This window comes from Zootermopsis nevadensis, unplaced genomic scaffold (genome assembly GCF_977971745.1).
Source record: "Zootermopsis nevadensis isolate Lab colony 2312 unplaced genomic scaffold, Znev_1.0 Znev_ptg000021l, whole genome shotgun sequence".
Lineage (NCBI taxonomy): Eukaryota > Metazoa > Arthropoda > Insecta > Blattodea > Termopsidae > Zootermopsis > Zootermopsis nevadensis.
In genome coordinates this window covers 19,726,688-19,754,499 of record NW_028259153.1, presented here as the reverse complement: position 1 = coordinate 19,754,499, position 27,812 = coordinate 19,726,688, and the positions used below count along the sequence as shown (strand labels likewise).

Genomic DNA, 27,812 nt, shown 5'->3' with positions numbered 1-27,812 from the left:
GGACGCTCTGTAACGTGTAGTTTAGAGATGCAGTCCGGGTTCAGAGCCCGTGCAGTGTTGCCGACTGTGTATCAATTGTAAGGTTTCTGCTTCACGTCTCGTCACCAGCATGTGTCCGTCTCCGACCCGCAAAGAAGTCTGACCCCAGTAGATGAAGGTCAGTGTAGGTTATGTTTCCCACGTGGCGATATTACTTAATTATTTTGTGGTGGCCACGGAATGTGTTTTCAGTGTAGTATTAAAGTACAGAATGTTTCCAATTTATACATCGAATAAAACTGACGACGGGGTGCGGATACAGGCTGATTAAAAGTCACGCAACCCATATTAAAATATTTATCGATGGTTGAAATTCGATAAATTTCGACTGCATTAATACACACACTGTATCGAAATGAGTATGAAAAAGTTGAAGCAGGACACATCATGTTATTAATATAGCTTGCGCCAGTCCGTAAGTTGTCTTCAAATAGTCGAAGTATATGGATGTATAACTTTTCACAAGTGTAAAGGGTGTTCATTGTCGAGCAGTACCTTGCATCTATTTCTTAACTATCCAGAATTAGTTTATGGATATATTTCCCGAATCCCCTGTGACAAACAAATCGAAAATATGTCGTCTGGAGAACCGCTTACATAGCACAGGAAGAATGTAGGATACAATCCGTTCCGATCTACCTTCGCTAAATGCGATGGACTTTTCTAACTCGATATAACATTTTTTCTGACTTCAGTATTTTATTTTTGTGACAAATAGAACACGTGTCTTTGCTGTCCCAGGACAAGGACCGGTGGAGGGCTTTGGTTAACCTCGGGTTCCCTAAGCCAGGTGGTTTGTTAGATCACGTGTCAGGGATGGGTTGCGTGACTTTTATATCATTCTGTATTTGCCGCTGATTACGCCAAGTTAGGAATGTGAGAATACATCCGCTATGGATGTATTTGTAGTTATGGTTTATCTTAATTCAAAAAGTATGTATCAGACAGCTTGAACTGTCATGGCAGAAAGACAAATTGCGTGGAGAACGTAAGCCCTAATTTTTGAGAAGGCTATTATCATTCAAATAACCAAGAAACATTTTGTAGAACCAGAAGATTCGTTACTATGTCCACAACAGACTAGTATTGGACCCAAATAAATCACGTCCACCCCCCCCCCCACCCCCGGCTCTATAAAAATATAAGGAAATTTTTTTGTTTGTTAGAGCTGTATTTTAATTATTAAGTTCTACATAGGAAAATAAAGATAAGAGAGCTTAAAAATCAAGTATATATAATGTGAACATTCATTTAACAAGTAGGCCCTACTAAAATTTAAATGTTTAAGAAATAAATGACTCAATGAAAAATATTAGTGATGCAGATGAAAATTTTTAAAATGAAAAGGACAATGAACATTTAAAAGAGAGGGTGGGATTTTACATGCAAAAACCGACCATTCTAATATTGCTGTTAATCCCGTGAAATATATTATGAGAGAGAAGAGTGTACTAGCAACACCAAATCTGGTGAACGATATACAGGATTATCGGACAACATTAAAATTTAAGCCTGAAAGAAAATGTTTGTTGGGAAAACCAAAACAGAGATGTTAAAGAAATATACTTTTAGCCGTATGTTTACAGAACACTTTTGTTACGCCATTAATGCTGTAAAGAACGCCTATGCCTTCAGAGTCTTTTCGCTGGTGAATTTAATTATATATTTATCTACTGTCGTATTCTGAATGATTTCATTACATTTCTGGGATTTGTCGACACCACAAAATTTACTCCACGTGACTCAGGAAAGTCGCTTTACTTTCATGATTCTTTTATGGGCCATGTTCGATTCTGTGAACGTGGGTGCTACTTCTAGGCTCTAAGTTTTGCACGGGCTCACACGTCGTGTTACAACCACTCACACCATTTCGAGCTCTGTCGAAGACACTGGCATGCAATGTAACAAGCCTACAGTATATTTATATTTCCGTATTCCTGAATGGGAGAGTCAACGAGCAAAGAAACATTCTGCAGGCGATTACACGAAGGAAAGCTAACTGGCTGGGACATATTATGAGAAGGAATGGGTTTCTGAGTGATATCATCGAATGCCAGGTTGAAGGAAAGCGAGGACTGGGAAGAAGATTGATACAGCTAACCGACGACCTTAAACAAGGAAAGAAGATGACGTTCCAGGAATTAAAACGAGAAGCCGAGAATAGGGACAACTGGAGAGCTCTTTTTGGGCAGAGCAATGGACCTGTCGTAAGACAGAACACTCAATAATAATAATTCCTGAATGACCATGTTGTGTAGCTTAACTTGAGCGTGAACGATGTTCATATGTTGTTGTTGCTGATGGTGATTACTAAATCGTACCTTGTGCAAAATGCAGAAGACGTCGGTTGAATCAAATACCTTCACTATCGCACCATTATACAAATTGCAAAGCCTTGCACTGCAGCTTTTATATATTGTTTCTGATCGGCTGTATCCCCTGCCTGTTTTTATTTTCCAACACAAAGGAAATTCAGTTAAACGACCTTGATTTTCTATGGATAATATTCCAGGATATCCGGACACTCGGAATGAAAGGAATTAATATTTTCTCGAGAAACAAGACGGGGTTTTACTTCGATTCTTTTATGTAACAGGGAGGGCAGTTGACGGCGGGAATGGGTAACGGAATCGATTGCAAAACAATTCTTTATACGAGCTATAAATACCGTTCTCATTGTAAAAATTGCAAAACCCAATAAATTTACCTGATAATCCCCGGATAAAATTATCTACACCAAATTCAATGAAATTGAAATACGAATGTCTCAAAACGAGGTCAGCGCTGCCGTGACCTGGTTGTGCAATTTCTACACGAAACGGATTGCATCCGGTAATCATTCCATCTTGAGTAGGAGGGAAACTGGTGAATTGGACGCAGGGTATGAATCAGGCCAAGAGCGTCGTAACGCTGATGGTTGTTCAAAGGTTTCCTGATAACACGAAGCCCTGAAATCTAGGGCGTAACTTTCAGTTCTCATTTTCCTCCATCCAGAAGCCTGCCGAATCCTTGGGCATCGCAGATTTTCTTTAATAAGTCAGGGGAAAGCAGGCCAATTCACAAATGAAGAAGCTCGAGTCGTTTGTAAACGGATATAAGATTTATATTTCGGTACGTTCTGAAGCGATGCTTAAGTGGAACGTGCTCAGGAGTTTCCCTGTTTCCTGGCAAGAGTTACACAGGTTAAGAAAATGGGTTTCAGAAAGAATCTATGTACCGCATGTCGCAATTTAAATTCTCCCATCTGAATACAAAGGTTGACAGGAAATAGAAATGAAAACTTAGACGCAGCTCTGAAATAATTTTATGCATACATTACGTTTCTTTATCTTATCACTGCCAACGGTAATGGTATTTCTCAACCTTTTCATAAGAATTTAGGAACAGTAATTCAAATATATTACATTTCATTATCATTAAACTCTATATAAAATACATATATGAAACAGCGCAGTTAAATAACTTAAGAATCAACCAACTAATTACAAGAATGGTAGGTGTGTAATTAATATCACAAAAATATCCCTAGTATCAATACAATTAACATTCACGTCCAATTAAAGGCTTAAAATTCTCTTTTGTGACTACGCAATTTATTCTAAAATGTATTAAAATGTAGATTTCTGTCTTCTGGGTTGTTGCGCTGTGTAGTCTGGTCGATGTTTACCAACGTTTCAGAGGTCATACTGCCTCCGTCATCAGGGCGATAAAAATATGAAGATTTCTGTCTTCTGGGTTGTTGCGCTGTGTAGTCTGGTCGATGTTAACCAACGTTTCAGAGGTCATACTGCCTCCGTCATCAGGGCGATAAAAATATGAAGATTTCTGTCTTCTGGGTTGTTGCGCTCTGTAGTCTGGTCGATGTTAACCAACGTTTCAGAGGTCATACTGCCTCCGTCATCAGGGCGAATAAAATATGAAGATTTCTATCTTCTGGGTTGTTGCGCTGTGTAGTCTGGTCGATGTTTACCAACGTTTCGGAGGTCATACTGCCTCCGTCATCAGGACGATTAAAATATGAAGATTTCTGTCTTCTGGGTTGTTGCGCTGTGTAGTCTGGTCGATGTTTACCAACGTTTCAGAGGTCATACTGCCTCCGTCATCAGGGCGATAAAAATATGAAGATTTCTGTCTTCTGGGTTGTTGCGCTGTGTAGTCTGGTCGATGTTAACCAACGTTTCAGAGGTCATACTGCCTCCGTCATCAGGGCGATAAAAAATATGAAGATTTCTGTCTTCTGGGTTGTTGCGCTCTGTAGTCTGGTCGATGTTAACCAACGTTTCAGAGGTAATACTCCCTCCGTCATCAGGGAAATGAATATACCCAGTAGACAGAAATCTTCATACTCACCGCTGCGAAAACCCCAAATCTTACATTAAAATGTAGTTTGAACGTCAGTTATAAGATTCCTCCTCCTTCCTCGCTCTTCGATACAGCCATTCACCTCAGCGCTTTGTCCTCAGACGCCCTCACCGATACTAAAGACGCTATGATCCTCAGGGTCCAATTTCACGAGCAGTGTAAGCGTACTTGCTATTCGTACTTAACGGATTGCATGTCAAGTGCCGCCGACCTGCCAGTATTGACCAGTCCAGTAGCCATGAATAAGTTACATGACGTGTTAAGAAGGATCTGGGTCACCCCAAGCACGGCGATGTCATGCACGGAAGAGGAGGAGCGCGGATAAAGCACCTACACACTTTTCTTAAGACAGGACACTAAGTCCTAAGCTGGATGGTCTACGTTCTGTGCTGCAAACAGAGGCGAAGGTTGTACTGAGGTCTGTGATTCACTGAATTCCCTCTGGTAAATGCCACAATGTTGGTCTTCTAAGTTGTTCCGCCATGCAGACGTTTTGGATAAACATTTCCGACTTCTTCAGCCCTGAAAATGGAAGACGTATATTTTCCGAAACGCTGGTATCTACGTACAAGTCCACTCGACGCTACAATCCAGAAGGCCAACACAGCATCTTTACCTCCACGAGAACGTGGCTGGTAGAAAATGTCTTGTGCAATTCTCCTCCTACAGCCAACGACGATAGTGAAGTATGGTATATGTTACGTACATAATTAACGACGCATTAGTGTTAATATAAGAAGAAAATGGTCCCTTATTATCTTACCTACATATGTTTCTTCATAAAGCAAAGATACTAAGTGCGGAGGAAGATAGAAAGGGACAGACGATAGCATTTATTAATATTTCACCTCACATTTCGCCGGAGTTCAAGGGGCTAAACCTACTGTACATGAAGGTCATCGCTTCTTACTGTGGTGTGTTTTGTCACAGAGTTCAACACACTAAGATGACAAAAACAGATCATTACTCCTACGCAAAGATAAGTTGAACTTTATCTCTGAATTATTGAAACGAAAAGTGGAATCGCGTGTTTATAAACTAAGGCTGCTATCGGAACTCTGCAAGTCCCTATCATAATGTGTTTCCCAACTGGTTCATATTATTCCAATAAAACTCGCACAATATCGGGTCCGCCGAACACACGTGGCATTTTAGGAAAAGCATACGGGCTGCGTAAAACATATATATAACACATTCAATACAAAAATTAAAGACACTTTAATTAACCAAAGAATTACGTACGTCACCAATGGAAGTTAGTGAATTAGCGAGTATAGTGTAGATTTTCAAAATGCCACAGTAGACAGCGGGTAGGAACTGAAAAAAGATGACTATGATTTCGGAATGAGCTTAAGTGGAATAAAATCAATGATTAATCCAATTTTAACACTGGTCCTTCGGAACCGTGTGCTTCGTGTCCAGTCAGATGTCGACCCAGTGATGACGTCAACAGTGGCTGAAAGCCCTGCCCGCTATGAAGGCTCCAACCCGCAAGCTGTTACTACGCCTTCCAGACCAGTTTCCCCTATGAACACTATCGGCGAAGGTGCGACGCCCCTCATGTACGCCTGCCAGCAATCCAGGGACCAAGATGTGAGGAACATCCTCGCCAAAAATGTGAGTGTCATACAGACTGCACGGTATAAAAGATTAGTTTGTTACAGGGTTTAAAATAAACTAGGTAATACATTACGCTGCATGATCCAAACATTGTTTTTTCTTATATTTCTTTAAATGCAATAACAAAAATGGTATCAAAATTTCGGCCGACCAGACGACACTCGTGGTTCGTATTCAGGAGAGGTACCGTGTTGTAATCTCGGTCCGGAGACCGGCTATACAACAGATATCAATGAGATTTACAGGCCACATCATATACTCGTGATATGTACAATGCGCTTTTCGTCACCGAAAAATTTTGGCAAGAGTTTCGTATAGAGTAGATGATAAGGTTATATTGGTCCGATGCGAATCAAACTTAATTTCACTCATCAAAATTTAGTGAAGGCAAAAACCCGGAAATACCATCAATAATCATTCAGTAGGTTAGGTTGGGAGTTGGAACTGACAGAACTCAACACAATGCGCTCATAATTTGCAGCCGGGCGCAGCCACGGAACGAGACCGAACTATGAAGACGGCACTGCACTACTGTGCAGAGAGCGCCTCCCTCACGTGCGCAGACATGATCCTGTCAGCAGCACGTGACCTGGTGGACGCTCGAGACGAAGACGGCTACACGCCCATCCACCTGGCGGTCATCGCGGGAAACAGGCCCCTCATCAAGTTCCTAATGTCCAAAAATGCAGATGTCAACAGCCTTGACTATGAGAGGCATTCCGTGGTCCACTGGGCAACTGGTAAGTCTTAGTTACTGTGGGTCCAACAGGTTACACAGAATATTGGGGGAATGTCTTGCAGAAAAAAGGGACTCCCAGATTACCAAAAAGCTTGAGTTAGTAATGAATGATTAGCGTAACACACACGACTACAAAAAGACTGAAATTAATATGAAAATACTGTATCCTATAATTTTAATTAAACGATTCAACAAAGAGATAGGGCTGAACAATTTCTCACTGCTGTTTCAGTACTTTTCGGTTTATTTTTAAATGTGTAGAAACGAACGCATTTATATTCAAAATTTCGCTTTGTATTGGTCCAAAAACGCACCGAAAGTTACTCACAACTTCCCAAAACCATTTACAAAGAATATCAAGTGCGATGTTCGAGTAAACCATTACAAGAAAATCAATTTATGACGTCAGAAGGGCCAGTACTGCACCAAGGTCACTTCTTTCCATATTGATCTTCAGAACACTGCACGGACGGAGAAACATGTAAATGAATTTCCTGTAGACCACTAGCGATTCTGAATACGTGAGTGGGGGTAGAAGTGCTTGGCAAACAAAATGGAAAGCAGGGAACACGCAAATTTTACGTCCATTGCAGTTTGCAGGACATGCAAGACGAACTGGAATTATGGCGCCGGCCCTGAGTGGGCGGTCAGTAAAGCTGATTCACAGTTTCAAGTGATTTACTGCATATTCGATAATAGGCTACAACGTCTTCATTCGACTCAAATAATTTGTTACAATCATGGTCGAGCAACAGCGTATGTGCGTGCGCTTTCGAAGCAACTGATCGCATTTCGAATAAATTTGGTATGAAGGGGTATCTACACCAAAAGTATCTGAGAAAATTTAACGTTTGCTTAGGTATATCCAGCGAATATAAACTCCAATTTACATGAGTTTCAGATCTTACCTTATTTATCTACTCGGAAGTAGCTGAATGCATAAATATTTAGCCACACATAACAGGAATTTAATTAAATTTGGCAACTATGATTAGAAACTTTTCAGCAGAAAGAATTGTTCATTTGTGTTTATTTTTCTTGTCAAAGAAAATGAACGGTTATGTACTTGAATATTGATTAATTTTTATAATTATTATTTATTATTGACTGCAAATGGGTTTATACCCGGTGGCAGTGTCCTACAATAACATACAAAACAATGAGACAGAACAGAACAATGAGATACATCAACACAATGAGACAGAACAAAACAATAAACAAAAGGACACAACAAAAACAATAAGACACAATAAACAATGAGATACATCAACACAGAGACAGAACAAAACAATAAACAAAAGGACACAACAAAAACAATATGACACCCAAACAATGGGATACATCAACACAATGAGACACAACAAAACAATAAACAAAGGACACAACAAAAACAATAAGACACAATAAACAATGAGATACATCAACACAGAGACAGAACAAAACAATAAACAAAAGGACACAACAAAAACAATATGACACACAAACAATGGGATACATCAACACAATGAGACACAACAAAACAATAAACAAAGGACACAACAAAAACAATAAGACACAATAAACAATGAGATACATCAACACAGAGACAGAACAAAACAATAAACAAAAGGACACAACAAAAACAATATGACACCCAAACAATGGGATACATCAACACAATGAGACAGAACAAAACAATAAACAAAAGGACACAACAAAAACAATAAGACACAATAAACAATGAGATACATCAACACAGAGACAGAACAAAACAATAAACAAAAGGACACAACAAAAACAATATGACACACAAACAATGGGATACATCAACACAATGAGACACAACAAAACAATAAACAAAGGACACAACAAAAACCATAAGACACAACATACAATGAGATACATCAACACAGAGACAGAACAAAACAATAAAAAAGGACACAACAAAAACAACACATCCCACTCAAAATCAACCAACTCATAAATTACAAAACCATCCAACCTCAAGTACTTAACTTAAAAAAAAGAACTTAATACCACCTAGACATAAGACAATAACTGTAATGTATTACAAACGTCATGAACTGATGCACTCACACAACAATACAATGAGACACAACAATACAACATACCACACTCAAAATAAAACATCTGACACAATAAAAAAACACACATCCACTAATTAATCACAATACTTAAGAGTGGAATATAAAGTCCGCTCTCAGTACATGAAAATTTTATCCCAAAGAACTACAGCCCTTCATCACTTGGAGACTAAGACACTTCACTTCACTTATCACCATTTATTCCCAACTTAATAACCCTTAGCTTGTAACTACTTTTCTGACCCTCTTTCTAAAGGTGCCTAATTTACAGGGGAAAGACTCTAGCACGCCTGGAGGTAATTGGTTCCAGCTTCTTATGGTCCTATTTACAAAGGAATATTTGCCTACATCCGTTCTTTGTTTCCTAGTCCTAATTTTCCGAGTATGATCGTCCCTGCCCAGGTAGCATGGCTTTAATAATCTATCCTCTATCATTTTCCAAGCCCGGCCCCCCGTGTATGCTTTGAAAAGGGCGCACATTCGGGCTATCAATCTACGCATGCATGCTTTATTAAAATTATAACACATTAACGCTATTTTGTAACGAGACACACACAAACACATTAAATGCTGTAGGAACTGAAGTTCATTCATCCTATTTCAGACACACATCACAAAACATCGCCGGGCCATTGTTACACAGAGCAAAGTAAATCACTTTGAAGCCGTCCATGAATGAAAGCTCCTTATTGATTTTGCAAAATATAAACTTTGGCTCGTGATTATAATAACAATAACGACGAGCTAGCCACACAATTTGCTTGAAGCTCGTCTAATCACTATTTTAAGATTTCAGTCCGTACCGCTAAGAAAACTCTACTCTTCACCATTACGAAGCTCAACTAACTGGTTAATGCTACTTAGAAAAAAATAATAGCTGCTTATTCTGAGAACCATATGAAATCCATAAATACACTCTGTGGGTGAAATATATAATTCTTTAATATCAGATCAGGTGGTACATGTAGATACCACTGTACTTTAAAGGGCTGATCACTGAATACATTGAAATATCGACAACAGTTTAGATTTGCATTTACGATATAATCCGTTTCAATCTTGGTCGGGCAACCAGCTGTCCTATCTTACAACATTTTGTGGCTTTCTAGACGAATTCTGGGGGTAGCATATTTAAAACAGGCCACGACCTCTTCCTCCCAAACACTTCAATATTTAACAGAAGTAATCATCTTTCCACAGTATTAATGTTAAATAACATCTACAGCTGATACAGTGTATTTACATAATCTACAAGCCACGACGGTTTTCATAGTTTGATGAAGCAGCCACGAGATGGCTTCGGTCGAGATTGTATTCGATTTTCCAATTGGGATCAGGAGTGTCCTCTGAATAAAGAACAAGTTAGGATACATAAGCATAGCGTATTAATTATGGCGCTTTTACTAAGTACGTGACCTTAGTGAATGACGGAAATTTCCCGGGGAGGGGGATTTCCCACGCAGTCACTTCTGCAAAGAGCTCTACATAATTTTAGCAAAATCCGCGGATATAAAATTTCGCGGGAATCTGTCCCGCCGGTCTCGAGCTGTTATACGCGTAAAGACGGACGGTGTGATTTCAAGAAGCACTCCGCAGTGATAAGAACACGCCATAAACCCGACACGAAGTGTCTTAAAGTGTCTTCCTACTTATTATCTTGTAAATCAGAATGTTAAACCGGTATCACACATCGCCAACATTCAAAACAACATTAGTTTAACATACCAACTTCGTCACGATGTCCATTATCCTACATGAAAACGTAGGAATGCCAGTTCTGTTGATGGGAGCTTTTCGCAGATAAACACAGAGGTACACAGGTAAAGTGGCTAGATATTGGAGACACTGTGACAACACACAAGCTATTCAAGACCATTTACCACACCCATTGCCTCAGTTCGTATTATCTCGGACAAAATCAACATAACTCATGTTCACAGTATCCACCTTTGTGATTACACACGTCCGCACAAACATACAAACACAAACAAATATGTATAAATATACATGAGTCAATACCACGCGCGAGCATAGTTTTAAGTGCGTCTGATATTTCCATTCGACAACGAACTGCAGGACCATCATACGAGGTGCGATCGGAAAGTTTCAAGACTGCGCCTATAAAAACCAGTACACTTATCTCAGGTATTAAATTCATCCATCACCCTCGAAGTAGTTCCCATGGGAGTGAACACAACGATCCCAGCGCCGCTGCCAAGCCTGGAAGCATCCCTGGAAATCTTTCTTTGTCAGCCTGTCAAGCACCATCTGCGATTCTGCCTGAATCTCTTCTATCGTCTCAAATCTCCTTCCCTTCAGCTGAATTTTCATCTTTGGGAAGAGGAAGAAGTCACACGGAGCTTGGAAAGGAAGTTGGGGTCGGTTCTTGCAAGATCTTTGAGCTCCTGACAAACGAGAAGTCGATTCTGCTTCTGGTCCTCAGACAGGATGCGTCGCATGTGGAGTTCTTCCTTTAGAATCAGCTGACAGGTCCCATAGCCTATCCCAACAATGTCGCACAAGTCGTTGATGGTACGACGTCGATCTTCGTGAATGGCCTGCCGAATCTTCGTAACATTTTCGGGCGTTGTGCTCGAAGATGGTCGTCCAGAACGCTCGTCATCATCGACAGAGGTTCGGCCATTTTTAAAACGTGAATGCCACACAAAAGTTTGTGCACGACCCATTGCGGACTCACCAAATGCTTGCTTTAACATTTCATAGGTTTCCGTAGCCGTTTTGACGAGTCTTTGGCAAAATTTGATGCACACGCCATTCCGAAATCGCAGGAGGGTCGGTGTAATGCACTACCAAAACGCCCGTAACTAAGAAAGAAATGCTAATTCGATGATGCCAGCTGGCACACTGATTCACTATGAATGTAGGCCGCACCCTCTAAAGGCAGAAGCTCGTACTACATCCGGTTCGCCCTCTATTGACACAGTCTTTAAACTTTCCGATCGCACCTCGTAAGCTAAAGTTAGTAGGAGGTTGGAGAAAATATTTAGCTCATAGACATTTTATATAGCCACGGTGGTCTAGCGGTTAGAACGCTGGCCTTGTAATCCTGGGGTGTCGGGTTCAATTCCCGGTGGCGCTCAGATTTATAACTTGTGTTGGGCAAGTCCGTGGTCTAGGCATCACGGAGTTTTCCTCCGGGGGCTTCCCCGGTTTCTCCGTGGCATCCCAACAATTACTCCATTCACACACACAGAAGAAGGCAATGGCAAACCACTTCTGGATCATCTGCCAAGAACGTATATGAACAGGTCCCAGTCCGAGAAAAGGATGGAAGGATCCTGTTCATATGGACCTGTCGTCAGACAGAACACTAAATAAATAAATAAAAATACATTTTATATATTAATAAATACCAAGCAGGTTACGGTAGCGGTAAATCACCTAAATTGCACGTGAGAAATAACGGGTACGGATTTATTTTTTCTAATTTATTTAATCAGAAATAAGGAGATAATCGATGTTTATTCAAAACACATTTGGGTCGCGGAACATACACTGCACACCTGTTATTGAAAATTCCTCTGAAGTACATCAAAGGGACATTACGAACAATGCCTTTCGGACTCGAGGGTCGGGGGGGGAGATGGCAGGACACCAACAAGTCTTCTATTTACGATCCTGACAAAACATTAGCGCCTGTAGACCCTGTTACCTGAATATAAAAAGACATAACTGGACTCCATTCGCACGCGTGACTTTGCTTTCAGTGTAATATGAACTATACATCAATTAACAGACATAAAAGAAATTGACTATTTATTGAAACGTCACAGATACGCTGGCTTTCCTCTGTGTATCTATAATTGCTTTCAGAAGGGTTACAGCTGAATATACAAAGAAACAGACTAGGACAATAGCTACAGAAAATATATTTTAATATATCCACGAATAAGATGAGATATAAATCCAATAAGATTGTCTCATGTTTCAAATAAAGTTTAAATTCGTTCTGGACAAGACAGACGTGCTGTAAATAGGTGATGGATTTTATGTACGTCGAGAAAGTTTCAAATTAGTTAAATAAAATCGAATTCAAAGTTACGTGAGGTGATTTTAAAACGGGTGTATGAATAAACTAAGAGAGTAAGTGTGAGTGATAAATGCAGAAGTGCAAATAATAAAAACATCGCTACGAAGAGAGACAAATAACAAGATGAAATCAGCAAAAGAAGGAGGTTATAAGAGCTAATGGACAACGCTATGGAAGTTGCGAAAGTACGGTGAAGAGAAACTTTAAAGAAGGCAAAATGAGAAATTTATTCAAGACTTCGTGTCACGAGAAGTTGCAGCAGACAAGAACCTGACACTTTGATCATTGCTGAACGTCACGCAAACGTCACAAGGGCACGAGATGCGTCACTATCAAGGGTATTTCTACCACAGGAACCACTTATGTGACTAAACAATTTTGTAAAATAGTATAATTGCGTCATATTGTGAATCAAATATTAAATTAATTATTCGGTTTTTGTCCGTCTAATCACAATTATATTTATTTATATTTAAAATTTTAAAATTTACAAATAAGATAATTAAATTATCATATGAACATCTCCAAAAAGCTACACAACAGAAATTGTAGTTGAGTTTTAAGTTTATTGATATAATTTTACACCTGAAGATGGTTCGATGAAACCGAAACATGTTGTAAAAAATGTTCCAAATGTAAATCGATTATTCGATGTGGAACATAAAATGATAATTTAATTATCTTACTTGTAAATTTTAAAATTTTAAATATAATTGTGATTAGACGGACAAAACCGAATAATTAATTTAAACAATTTTGATTAACTAAAGAATACCCAAATACACAAAAAAAATTCTTACACTTCAAGTGTTTCCATGGTAGTTACAATTCATCAGCTCTACATTTATAGCAGGTTAGTTATTACCTTCAGATTGTATTTGATTTAAAAGCCATTCGCAATGATAAATGACTAACATGCTGAGCGAATGAGCATGCAATGAACATAAATTTGACCCTGTGAGAAAATTACAAAAATAAAATAGTTGAACACGGGGGGAAAGACACTTTTAGCCTTGACACTAGACGGATATCAAACAACATCGAGGTTAAGGGTCCTTCGTATTGGTGCAGTCCCTGGTTTGGATCCCGAGGCTCGACGTTGTTTTTTCTTAAGTTTCTTCAGACAAATAGTCAATTGATTTCAATAGCATGTAATGTTGTTTATACAGTAGAGCATACTGACATGTTAAGACGAGCTGATGATGCCAGTCCATTGGGAATTACAGCGAAGCATATCCATATCGCGTTGAGGTTTAGAATGCGTGGGGATAATTATACTTCCATACGTCTTTAAGACCACCACGGTGGTCTAGCGGTTAGAACGCTGGCCTTGTAATCCTGGGGTATCGGGTTCGATTCCCGGCGGTGCCCGAATTTATAACTTGTGTTGGGCAAGGCCGTGGTCTAGGCAACACGGAGTTTTCCTCCGGGGGCTTCCCCGGTTTCTCCGTGGCATCCCAACAATTACTCCATTCACACACAGAAGAAGGCAATGGCAAACCACTTCTGGATCATCTGCCAAGAACGTATATGAACAGGTCCCAGTCCGAGAAAAGGATCGAAGGATCCTGTTCATATGGACCTGTCGTCAGACAGAACACTAAATAAAATAATACGTCTTTAAGGCATCGTGTTTTAATTAAGTATGAAAATAACAACCCCTTCATAGTTGCCAATGTGCGATGTGAAACAGTGAAGGGTTTAACCTGTTGACAGTGTGTGGGGAAGTTGAGGCCCTCGAGCTGGTCCTAGACGCTGGGGCCAATCCATCGACTCCTGACATCCATGGTGGCTACCCTATCCATTACGCCGCTCAGATGTGCGGACCAAACTCTGAGATGGGCAACGACGTCAGATTTGGACTGGCGGTGTTACGTAAACTACTCGCAAAAGGTGTGGATGTCAACGTTAGGGACAAAGATGGCCGACAACCGATTCTGTGGGCAGCAAGTGCAGGTTGGATAATGCGATAATGCTTACAAATTCGATCACTAAGGTGTCATGTAACCGACCGCCTTGTATTGGCAGCGTAGTCTTACATTAATACATGTTAAATGCACTTATTTAGTTGTCTTGTGGCAAATACAGGTGGTTTAATTTATTCAGGGCCCGCACAAACGCAATATCCTCGCTTAAAAATATATTTATAATACGAACGAGTAAATATATCCCTCAGGCAGGCTTTGTATTAGCATGATTCTTGTCTGCTGTTTAAACGCACGTAAAGGGATGAACATCAGCTGAACATTTCACAAGTCCTGAGAGAAAAGATCCTTGTATTATATTATGAGCAGAAGAAAATGTCTCTGTCTCTGTGTGTGTATGAACACTGCCGTGAGTAGGGAAGGTACTTTTATGGTTTATGAACAGAAGTAAAAAATACAGGGATTCAAAAAAAAATAAGGTTATTGTAATGGACTGGAGGGCTTGTGAAACTGCAATTCATCACTTCAAGTCAGTAATATTTATGCACCGTTGTGACAAATCATTTCTACGAAGTGGCGTTTAGATTAATAATCCTTACTGACGTTAGACGTATACTATAATGGATTACTTGTCTGCCGTGTGAACTCAAAATGTCTACATGCCCTTGACTCGAAGGTGTGTGGGTCAGTTTATTTCGTGACAGATTTTTTCCCCGGGCTAATTATAAATTATCCTCAACATTTGCCATAAAACACACATCTCACGAATACTCTTTGTTATCTGCACCCAGCCGATTTCTTAAATGAATATAAATAATTATTGATAATTTACTGATTTTGTCTCACGATAAAATTATTCCCCTTTTACACGTCATATTTCTACAACAGCTATTAATTTAGAGACCAAGAGAGAAATGTTTAATTTCCTCCTTACTGTTCAAAACTGAAGACATTGCTAGCAAGCATGGTTGGTGCTTTCTATGGTACCTGAACACAGTTTGGCTAAGGGCTCTAAAGTTACCTAACGCGTTATATTGAAAATCCTTCTAGGTTTATAGTGTACACACAGCTACACATTAGATCAAACATAGCTAAAAGTATTTTTGTCGGGAGCCACGTAGCTGTGTGTCGTTTCTCTATTGTGTTGCTACTAATCGGGTGAGCTTGGCCACCTACCGGCGTGTTTTCGCTGCACGCAGACTCAACCTCCAGTACTTCCTGTCATTCAGGCAGCGCGGACGCCATCTTGGCCCTCGTGAACGCCGGAGCAAATGTGGAGGCTGACGACAAGGATGGACTAACAGGTGGGTACATACAATTTGGACAGCATCCCAGCCATTGCATATTTTTTTTAAGAGATCGTCAATGCCATCGTGAAATGTCAGAGTGTGTGGTAACACGGAGATGTGCGTGCGTGCAGCTCTGCACTGCGCGGCCAGCAGGGGACACACCGACTGCTTGGAGACGCTGGTGACGCTCTGCGGCGCAGATGTGGACGTCATAGACAGCAACGGATGCACTGCGCTATTCTACGCCGTGACGCTGGGACACGCCGACTCGACACAGCTGCTACTCAGCTTCGGGGCTGAGCCCAACCGACAGGACCGCAAGGGGAGAACGTGAGTTTATCGCCCCCCCCCCCACCACTTCATATTTCTTGGGTTTGTCCAAAGTCTACATTAATATTTTGTGTGTGTAGCTTAAGTACGGTCTTCTCCCACGTAAACACACGACATGCTAAGCAGATTGGTGAAGCCTGAGGAACGTACATACTGTCATATACATACTTTGTACAAGTCTAATAAGAGAAAGTTTGGTTTCCAATATCAAAAGTCAATGGTTTGTTTGGATCAGGCCTGCGCACTGCGGAGCCGCTAAGGGCCAGCTAGAAACATTGCGCATCCTAGGGACTCACGGCGCCAACCTCTGGGTGCGTAACGTGAGAGGAGACTACCCGCTGCACGAAGCCGTCGTATCAGGTCGCAAGGACTTGGTGCTTTGGTTGCTCACCCAGAGACCTGAAGCAGTCAACTCGCCCAACAACGACGGCCGCTGCCCGTTGCACATCGCGGCCATCAACAACAACGTGGAGATGTGTAAGGTGCGGAGGGTTAACTGTTACAAGCAGTCTGACCCTGTGTGACATCAGGGCACACGTTGACGCAAAGGAAACGAGATTTATGAATACTGACAATTCAATTTAATAATTCGAAACAGACGCTCATCTAAATACGTAAGAATTCAGTCCGTACCGCGAAGAAAACACATCTCTTCACCATTACAAAGATTGGTTGGTTACAGTTGTTCAAGATATTAATGACTGTTTGTTCTGTGAATAATTATTATTATTATTAAGTGTTCTGTCTTACGACAGGTCCATTGCTCTGCCCAAAAAGAGCTCTCCAGTTTTCCCTATTCTCGGCTTCTCGCTTTAATTCCTGGAACGTCATCTTCTTTCCTTGTTTAAGATCGTCGGTTAGCTGTATCAACCTTCTTCCTAGTCCTCTCTTTCCTTCAACCTGGCCTTCGGTGATATCACTCAGTAATCCATTTCTTCTCATAATATGTCCCAGCCAGTTAGCTTTCCTTCGTGTAATCGCCTGCAGAATGCTTCTTTGCTCGTTGACTCTCCTCAATACTTCTTCGTTGGTCACTTGATCCGTCCACCTGATCTTCTCTATTCTTCTCCAACACCACATTTCAAAACTCTCCAGGTATTTCTGTTCCTTCTTCCTGAGTGTCCAAGTCTCTGCTCCATACAGCGCGACACTCCATACGTAACACTTCACAAAACAATACAAAATTAAGAATTACTGGTTGATAATACAGGTGGAATATATATTTACTATTGTGCTTTAAAGTCTTAAGCGGCCATTAGAACATAACTAGAAACACCTAACTTCAAATCTCAGCCAGGGCACAACACATGTTGAGGGTTATCATGGTTTCTTTCAGTCCCTCAGACAAATTCCGTGGTAGTGCATTTAAAATAGCTCACGGCCACTTCTTTGAATGTCCTTTACAATCACCAATCATAGGATTCGAACTATTACCTAATTTGAAAAACTGAAAGCGTCGTTAAATAAACTTTGGATAAATAAAAGTTACACGTGTTTCTGCCGAGTTAACGCGTCAATACACATATGAAGAAAAGAGAAAGGCTCTTATATTAGCCACATCTAAAACTGGTCTCAAGATTTAATCCCGTAACAAAGCGGACCGCTACAACGCTGCTTCCTATTCCGCGCCCCTAACGACCCTGTTTAGACTACACGCCTCATAAAGGTGTCGGAGAAGTTGCCGCACTCGCACGGCGAACACTGTCCAATACTCTGCTGAAGTCAAATTACAGGAGTGTCAATTGTTTTATATGCAAGAGTCCGACTACGAATATCACAAAGGATGATTAGAAAGTAGTTTTTCTATTTTATAAACACATAATACATGACGAAACTTACAAACCAGAAATCCAAACTAAAGGCTGACCTAAAAAACGAAGCTAAATATTGAATACAACCAAATAAATAGAGTGACCACTTAACATTATTATAATGTGTAACTAAGAAACACTTAATGTTTTTGGTTATAATGTAAGCCGTGTTGTAGATTCTGCTGGACAGCCAGGCGCTGCTAAACCCTGTCATGAGGACCAGCAAGGGTCAGCTGATGACACCCATAGACGCGGCTCTTCATCGGGGCAACAGGGGTTGCGCCAAGTACCTGCAGTTACACGGGGGGGTCCCCGCCAGCAAGCTCACGGAGAAGTCGGCGCGCCTGCGCGGCGGAAACCAAAGGTCTGCATCTGGACATACCATATCAAAGGCCAACCAGGGGAATATCCTGGGGGAGGTTAGACCAAAACTACTCGGACTTAAGTTGATTACAAATGGAGCGACAATGGAGGCGGGACCGTTGTCAACCAGAGACGAAATCTGCGCCTCTGAGAACTTGGTTGGATGGTTAATGGCCATTTGGTGTTAAGGGAGCTTGAGTAAGAGAAAAGCGGTCCCGCTGCGCGCTATATAGGCGGTCAAGGGGAGAGGTGGTACAGCTCCTCTCTTCCTTGACCTCGGCACTAGATGGGGGTGTGGTCAGCATCACGCCCCGGCCGGCTTTACCCCCGGGAAAGGACCCCGGGACCCATTGAAGAGGAGGCTGGGTTGGACAAGGAATTTTGAGACTTACGGGATAATATGACTGTGTGTGTTTACTACTTAATTTCTTAGCGGGTAATTTGCTATTATTACATACGAAGGACATATAGGGCATAACAAACTATTAGCGTATTACAGAAACTTCACTTTTAAACGTGTTCTTTGCACTCGATGGCTTGCAGGGGTGCAATGTCCGAAACGCAGTCAGAGCAATTCACAACCCCGGAGTTCGCCGCGACCCTGTCCCTGCCAGGAGGACGGACCTCGCTAGGGACGAGCCCTCTCGGTGAACACGTTGCAGCCCTGAACGATACGAGCAGAAGGGTGGACGGCAGGATACTTCAGGTACGCTGACAATAGAAGGCTCAAGGTCTGATTGCATCCTCCACACTGTTTCTCAAATAATCTTCCCATATTTCCGAGCCTTTCAACCTGTTTCTTCCGCATTTCTTATGTAACGTCCACGAAGTGGATATGAACAACAGTAATAATGGAGATAAAAACGCGGTAACTATAGTAACAAGATTTTTGAAACTGTTGCATTTTTTTAGGTAAGAATGAATGATGACGTTGCGATACGTCACGTGGAGCGAATCGATGCTCCTGTGATCTACACACATCGCAGATTTAACAATGACAGCAGCGGAGAAGAACGCACGCAAAGACGGAGGAGACGGAGACGCAGAGAGCGCCACAGGACTGACTACGTTGACGACGTCGACAGCGAAACCGTCGAAGAAGATCCAAGACGACGGAGGAGGGGCGTCAGAAAAACTGGCGGACTTAGTGACAGTGCTGAGAGTGACGTGAGGAAACGCAGGCGAAAAAGACGAGACGACGAATTTAGCGATGACAGGGATAGTGGAAGTGAGAGGCGAAACCGGAGAAGGTGGAGAAGAAGAGGAGGGGGTAGGAAAACGTTCAGCGAAATTAGTGATGAAGACGACGCGGATGTGGCAGACGACGCCAGCGATTCAAACAGGGTGAGGAATAAGAAACGACGCGGCGAGAAAGCGGATAGGTCAAAAAGAAGATCGAAAAGTAAAGAAGAATCAGAGGAAGATGACAGCGATGTGGAGTATATCACGGTGAAAAGAACTACTACTAGGAACAGGAAGACAGTAACAGACGAAGAGCAAGATACGAAAATAGAAGGACATTCTGAAGAATGTAGCGAAGTGGAGGAGGGAGTCGAGGAAGAGGATGTGAAACGAAAGAATGCCGAGGTTACCACAAAGACATCGAAGACAGAGAAAGTCACTTCTACGAAAGCGAGGACGAACTCAAGGAAAGACGAGAACAGTAAATCGAAAGAGGACTCGAACATCGTACATAAAGTAGACCCACGACAGAGTAAGAAGAAGGAAGTGGCAACACAGAAGAACACGAGGAGAAGACAAGAAACCACGAGTAATAACAGCAAAACCGAAATTGAACGTAAAGTTGTAGAGAGAAATAAAGGGAAAACGAGCAACAAAGTCACAACAAAAGAAAAATCAACAACACAAAAGGCAACTGAAGAAACAAGAGACAACGACACTACGAAAAAATCGTCCACTAAGAAAATTATAAGAAAAGGGGTTAAACAGGTGAACACAGCGGTCGGAACTGAAATACTTGATAAAGTTGTGGAGGAAGTAACAGTGGAGGAGAGAGGGGTGGAGGCAGAAGAGAAGAGAGAGAGATACAGAGAGTCACAGGCTCCTGAATCTCTCGATGAAACAGACGGCGTGACACGGACGGTGGTAACCGCGTTAATACATCAACTGGACGAAGAATGCGGCACCGAGGTATCGCGTGGGGACGAGACGGCGGATTTGGGCGAGAGACGAGGAGATGGACGGCGGAATGACGACGACGACGACGACGTCGCCCTGGTGACTGAAGAAACGGAGGAACAGAGACAGAGCGGGGCGGAGCAGGCAGACAAAACGTCCGAGGAACGAGGCGACCAGCCGGTTGACGGCGGACAAGATAGCAGAGACGGAGATGACAAAGATGGAAATGAGGACATTTCGAAGAGCGGTCGTTCTGAAAGCAGACAATCCAGAGAAGTGGATGAAAGCGTGGGGAACGTAACAACGAAAGAAAGAGAAACTGAAGCCAAAATTGAAGAAGGAGGTGAAGATGAAAAGTCAGAAACAGCATCTAGTCGGGAGAGAGGAGCTGGAGCAACGAACGAGGGTCAAAGCGAAGAAGTTGTTTCCCATGGGACAGGCGGTGAAACGGAGATTGATAATGACAGAAGAAAGGCCGAAGACGAAAGGGAAGGTTACTGTGAAACAGAAGGCGAAGAAGGTGGTGATGAAAGAGGAAAGACAAAAGGCGTTGTAGAGGAAGAAAAGGAGGATGGAGGAGGCGAGGCGAAGTCAGAAGAGAAGACGACGAGTGAACAAGTAGAAAGTGGGGGTTCACAAACAGATGACGAAACTAAAGACAGCAGGGCCAGCGCTCAGGAGCTGACGACATCTTCACCTCTAGAAAAGGAAGAAGGGGCTGAGAAGGAAGTGAACGCTGAATCGGGAGCATCAACCTCGCGCAGTCGGAATGGCGGAGACTCGTCGGTGTTGCTGGACTCGGGATTTGAACCCTCGCCACGTCGAGACAAGGGCCCCAAGACGACCATCAACAGCAGCAAGCAGCAAACACGGAGCGCGCGAGGGCCACGAGGCCCCTCGAGGGGCCGAGGGCGTGGTCGGACTCCCAGGCCGTGTCGAACCGACGACGAGCAGCCGGTGACTACGGTGTCGGTCACCCAGGCCGTGCAGAGAAGCATGCGAAAGTAAGGGAAATTTCGCCAACAGATGTTTAATTTTATGAAGTTGGCAATTGACGGCTGGTACATTCACAGCAAATCACTTGAACTCAAACAAAAACCCTCTTGTAATAATACGTTTGACCTACTTCTTTCGGAGATGTCGCCCAATATTTGCAATAATAAATTACCATAATTTTTTTTTCAGATTTGGGAAAATGGAAATGTTATTAACATTTTATTGGAAAATGTCCATTACCTGAGAAACACTTCATTGTGACTGGCTATCTTACTGACAGATATAATATTTTACTTTCAAAATTTATATCAGTTACGAATGTTACCAGGTACCAGCTGGAGCGACGTATCTTCCAGGAGCTCCTGGAGCTGAAGAGGTTGCAAATCCGGGCCGGAAGGGCCAACGAACAAGTGCTTGTGAAGCGCCTAGTGGACGACTACCACAAGGCCGGCCTTACGGTCGGCATGAGGCAGTACGATGGCGCGTACACCTTCCGCAACTTTGAGAAGTACCTCTACGGTAGGCTCCATGCAACGGCCAAGCAATTTCGTAAGCTCATAACACGAATGACACTTCTTGTGTGCTACAGTCCTCTTTCCAGGGCGCATGCCCGATCTTTCTTGCTTTAGTTTCGGAAATATTTTGCCATGTTATAGCAAAGAAACGAGATGGATTAAAGTGGCGATGGACACAGGCTGTTGTGGAGCGACAATAACTAATCTAGGTAACTAGTGGCATTTCCTATACAGTATTCCAGAATGAATGTTTGTACTGATGACTTTTTCTTGGCAGATCATCGTTTTCAGCAACTGTGTGTGCAATGAGACGGCGACGTTAGCATTAGGACCGCAACAGAAGCGACCTTTGAGTTCCATGCAAAGTGTTTTACGTTCCAGACCAATTGAGAGTCCTCCAGAGCTCGGACAGGCGTTTAATCCCTCGTTTGAAATCATCGGACGACCTTGAGAAGCTGACTGCAGCACTTCGACGCGCGCGGTTCAACAGCGCGTACCTTGACGACATTCCAGACAACCCGATATTATGTACACACGGTACCCATCGTTGCCACCACGCCGCGCATGCGTACACTGGCGTTCCCTGCGCTGCATACGGTACGTATACTACAGATATATTTGAAAATCTATGAAGAAAATATATAAAATTCATGGAGTGCCACTAGCTGAAGGACCATCATTTCACGAAACTCACGAGCAGCCACTGATATGTTTCAGTACCGAAACTGAACCACCATCACGCACCCAAGACCGGGCACACTGGTTCGTCCAGAGGCGGCTTCTTACCCATCATAGACCCCAACGTTAGGGGCGTTTCTGCAGTCACTCGTCCTCTTCGCTACGTGGACCCGGCCCGTCCCGTCACCCTGGAGCTAAGCCACGGGTCGGACAAACAGGTGATTTCCTTACCCACTGACCGACTGGACCGCAACAAGCGGTACTACGTCACCTTCACCATCAAAGGGGGTCCCAACGGCTCCAAGGAGGACAAACAGGCAGAGACCTCAGAGGAACATGTCGACCTCAGACACAGGCACGCCAAGAGCCTGTGAGGACAGACAGACAGACAGACAGACAGACTGAGGAAGGGCTGTAAACTCTGAAGGGTTCCGTGCTGCTTCGTTTACGGGATGTCTCGGACTACGACTGGCTGTAATCACTGACATTCCTCAGTCACTCCAGACAAATGCCAAGACAGTCCCCATGAAATACGAGAGGGCAATTTTGTTCTGGGTTATAACGCCGGTAGATACCAACGTTTCGGAGGAACATTCTGTCTCGATATTTCAGCCCTGAAGATGGAGAAAGTATGTCCCTCCAAAACGTCGATAACTACCTACGAGTCCACACGATTTTACAACCCAGAAGACATCATCTTCACCGCCGTGAGAACCTCGAATGGCATGGAGAGTTTACTTCCACAACCCATCCAGTTCAATTCATCATTCACGAATCATCGAATCCTTCCGACTCAATGTCCACAGCGCTGGCCATTTTTGAGATTTAAGTCCATCGCAACGAATAAGTTAAACTTCATAATCGTTTTATTTTTATTATTCTTTTATTTTATAGCGTGGTGTGATTTAACAAATAAACAACTATACACTAAAATTAATATATTAGTTATAAAAGCCTAACAAGTAATTGAATACGCATAAACATTAATCTCTCCCCCATGACTGAGCCACGGGTGTGATTAGGGTACACCCCGTTTGTGCCAGTGCCCATACGAAATTAGACTGGGCGAGGCACAAGAAACTCTGACAGCGCTAAGAATTGACCTCCGATTATAATCGGTCAATAATTATCTAGCCCGCAGTCAGTTCCTTTACTAAGTTTTCCCCGATATCAAAACATGGGTATGTACTACATATACGAATTTTATATTATATTATATATATATGAAAAAATCTCAGGTCCTAGTATTTCTTTAAATTGGTGCGGAATTATATTTTTTTAGCGAATAACTAATTTATTAAAATGAGGAGTTTGTATCTTTGTGATAAAAAGTACACATCTTAAAAATCACATTTCAGCGGATATAATGTCCTGCTGGAGGTACAGGAAGATCCAGGATAAGATTTTAATGAATAACTATGGTTTCGAAATGAAAAAAACAATTGGAATTCCTATATCACATTAATATACAAACCCTTATTTTACTTTAGCTCTATTCGTTTCTTTCTTTCTACTTATTTATTCCTTCCTGTATATATTTACTTTCTTAATTCTTCCTCTCTTCTTTATTTGTTACTTTCTAGCTATAATATTTATCATTCCGTCAATGTGGCTTCTTCTCGACGTGCACCGCAAACAGTCAAACTCTTTGTGACGCCTGTTGCAGACCGAGACACCTCTACCGTAACGGACGGACAGACCTTCCTTCGTTCGAGTGCAGATCGACGCTTTATGACGTTCAAGAAAATAAATTAACTAAGTACTGAGGTGAGAATGGCGTTTGTGTGTGTCCAACAACTGGCCCAGGGTTCAATTCCTGGCCAATCCGTGTAACCGACGATAATGTAGACAAAACGGAAAAAAAAATGTCTATTTTATCTGACTGCATATTATGTCCAATGTTCATTTGTGTTTAATATATTCGACGCTAAGTGACCCATGTGACTTCTGCTGCTTCGATAAGTCGCGTGGTTATCAGTCAAATGAGGCTGTCAGCAGATCAAGACATTACTGACAGTAGACACTCAAAGCGATCTCAATATACTCTGGTCTCTAAAATATGAGCTGTGTAAACCAAAATCTAATTAAACCACAAGTAAATAAACCTACGAATATATAATCAAAAAAAATTAATATTTCTATATTTTATTATTTTGTGTCATTAATGCTTCTTTTTTCATCCATAATTAAACTATCATTAACAAAACCAAGTAACAGCATAAGTTGATACATGTAACTAAATAAAAGGTGAATCAATATAATAAAATTAAGATTAACGTAAGAAATCAAATTCAGAAAAAGGGTGAATTATTTTACTCCTAAAATTTGAATAAACCGTCGATACGTCTAAAAATGCAAACTAAAATACCTTGAAGATATTAATGCCCGTTTATCAGGTCCGCATTATAGCTTCAATCCTACTGAACACAGGCTAACACGATAAGATTTCAGGTTCTCACGCCGGAGAGTATGAAGACGACTGGCATTCTCGTCGCCCTAACGGTGGAGGCAGTAGGTTCTTCTGAAACGTCGATGAATTTCTACCAGACTACAGTACGGGACATCCCAAAAGGCATCCGCCTTTAATCTGATTCGAGTTTACAGTCCTTGAAAATGACTCCACATGACATATAGGCGTAATGAACACGTACGTCTCCCTGTGACGCCGATTAGAACTTCAAACTTTCGGCAGAAGTTCGTGAGGGCGATTATAACGATCAGTTCAATACGACGCTTACACACGTCTGAATGTGTTACTGTAAGATAATTTGTAGAATATGGTAAATATGAACAATGTTATGCGCTCATGGTGTTATTTAATTTTCAATCTGAATCACCGAATGTATCACCGACTAAGACTTCTGTAAATTGTCTATTGCTTTATCTGTCCACACAATGCAAACTACCAGCGAGAACTTAAGTCACTCGTGTATTTTCCTTAAGTACATTTTAAACACAGATATAATAATATTTAAGATTAACAGGACGATGTTCTGAAGTTTTTTTTACAATTCATGACTACAGGATTTATGTTAATCAAAATTATCAGTCGAGAATCCTGTTTTAACTGGCGCATATTTGAGGAGTTTATTCAGGTCCTTCCAAAACTGAGTCAACATGACTTAACTGGCCTAATTTAACGTAATAATCCCGGAATTTTGAACGCGTAAAAATTCTGGTACGTTCGACAGTATTTCATATTTGACCTTCGTGAAGGACACTAATGACGTCACAGTCCGAGGTTCTCCTCAATTTCATTGTGTATAAAAACGCGGGCCTTTTTATTTCATTGTTTGTTTAGCTTATATTGCGAAATACTTAATCACTTAATTTTGGTAAAAAAAAAAACCGAATTAGGCAAACAACAAAACACTTTAGGTGTTTTCTCCTGTAATTTTTGTGCAAATACTGTATTCATGTTCAAATAATACTGTAATCGAATACATTTTCGAGCAATTCAGTAAGGGGAATTACGGTGTAAACTGTATTCCGACACAGCCAGCCAACCAACGAGGTTCTGTAAGGAGACGTGAAAACCCAAGGTAAGTTCTGGAACTGGCATATCAAACCCTGCAGTCAAGAACTTTCTGATACAGAGTCCTTACTTCGATCCTCTCAAGATTTCATTACTACTGTCATACTGATCCTTGGATTACTTCACGACGACATTTAATGACACCATAGCAAGGAATGAAATAGGAAGGTGACGATGAAAAGTATGCAACGATTTGGAAGGAGTCGGTCAGAAGGCTGTTAAGATGAATCCCGCCGAATTAATAAGTGAAATAAGTCTGCTACCTTCTTGTGTGTGCGGGAGAAGTTAATTTGTTGGATTTAGAATATAATACATGAGATGATAAAGTTGCGTCATATTGTGATAAATATATATTTGTTTAAATCTTGTCAGTCTAATCACAATAAAATTCCTATTAAAAATATTAAAATATTACCATAATTAACATTTAAATATTTAAAATATATTAAATGATTAAGTGATGTTCTAATGTAAATCGAACATTTCGATAGAGAATATCATTTAATATATTTTAAATATTTAAATGTTAATTATGGTAATATTTTAATATTTTTAATAGGAATTTTATTGTGATTAGACTGACAAGATTTAAACAAATAAATATAATACATATTCTTCTGCAGGCTAGCAAATAACGTGGTCTAGAAAAATCCATACATATAATGAAACTATGTATAAGAGAATGAACGAATAACAAAACCGAAATTAACAATGAAGTTGTAATGAATAATTTATTTTTTTAATCACAATACCTAGAATAAACTATAAAATTATCAATGACGTACGTAATAAGACTATCAGAAAATTGAAAACAATAAATTCTTTAAATTGGTGGATTTTTTTACCCATAGTCTGACGTTATAAAATCACACAACGTTTCGAGGATTGGAAAAACAAATTTTTTTTTAATCTACAGGAAAATTATCATGCTGAAGTTACTTTTGCTCCTGATGATGCTGCAGCCCGCACGGTTTGTTCCACTCAGCTCCATGCTGACTCCGCGTCAGCAACACGTCATATTGTGCGCGAGAGCCATAATGACTCGACACTTCATCCCTGGACGAGTCACACTTGTCTCAGCACCAAACATTCCTCATGACGTGCATATACGTCATCGTTCTCTTAGCCTCACCCCATCGCATTGGTGTGACCATTACCTGATGGACGTCATGTTGGCTACTTTAAATACGGAGCAGATGTGGCCTTTAACTTTATTTCGACCACAGGATTCTATCACTCGTCCAAGCTTTTCGAATAATTTTGGCAAACATTTGTGGATAGAACAGCACATCATAATAGTCTGGGTAGTGAAAGACAAGACGGATGAGCATTTCAG

The 27,812-nt window shown here is 41.3% G+C and overlaps 1 protein-coding gene across 9 annotated transcripts; it reads left to right on the top strand.

Annotated features, from left to right (window-relative positions):
* LOC110828602 (uncharacterized) lies at nucleotides 1–25,748 on the top strand. 9 transcript variants are annotated; one of them, XR_015536210.1, is made up of 15 exons: nucleotides 10–157; nucleotides 5,824–6,018; nucleotides 6,503–6,761; nucleotides 14,612–14,851; nucleotides 16,020–16,124; nucleotides 16,241–16,439; nucleotides 16,675–16,921; nucleotides 18,427–18,614; nucleotides 19,157–19,319; nucleotides 19,526–21,756; nucleotides 22,077–22,297; nucleotides 22,645–22,860; nucleotides 22,981–23,159; nucleotides 24,608–24,708; nucleotides 25,393–25,748. XR_015536210.1 is itself a non-coding variant. In XM_087353036.1 (14 exons), the coding sequence occupies exons 1-14, from the start codon at nucleotides 152–154 to the stop codon at nucleotides 24,626–24,628; spliced, it is 4,470 nt and encodes a 1,489-aa protein (XP_087209162.1). In that variant the 5' UTR covers nucleotides 10–151; the 3' UTR covers nucleotides 24,629–25,748. The 9 variants fall into 9 exon arrangements, 6 of the variants coding, with proteins under 6 accessions (XP_087209159.1, XP_087209162.1, XP_087209163.1 ...); XR_015536211.1 differs by having other exon boundaries at nucleotides 25,386–25,748; XR_015536209.1 differs by having other exon boundaries at nucleotides 22,981–24,708; nucleotides 25,386–25,748.
* The last annotated feature ends 2,064 nt before the right edge of the window (nucleotides 25,749–27,812 follow it).

Coding starts and splice junctions, on each gene's coding strand:
- LOC110828602 (XM_087353032.1), top strand. Junction 6,762..14,611: donor CGTGGTCCACTGGGCAACTG/GTAAGTCTTAGT, acceptor ACCTGTTGACAG/TGTGTGGGGAAGTTGAGGCC. Junction 16,922..18,426: donor ACAACGTGGAGATGTGTAAG/GTGCGGAGGGTT, acceptor GCCGTGTTGTAG/ATTCTGCTGGACAGCCAGGC.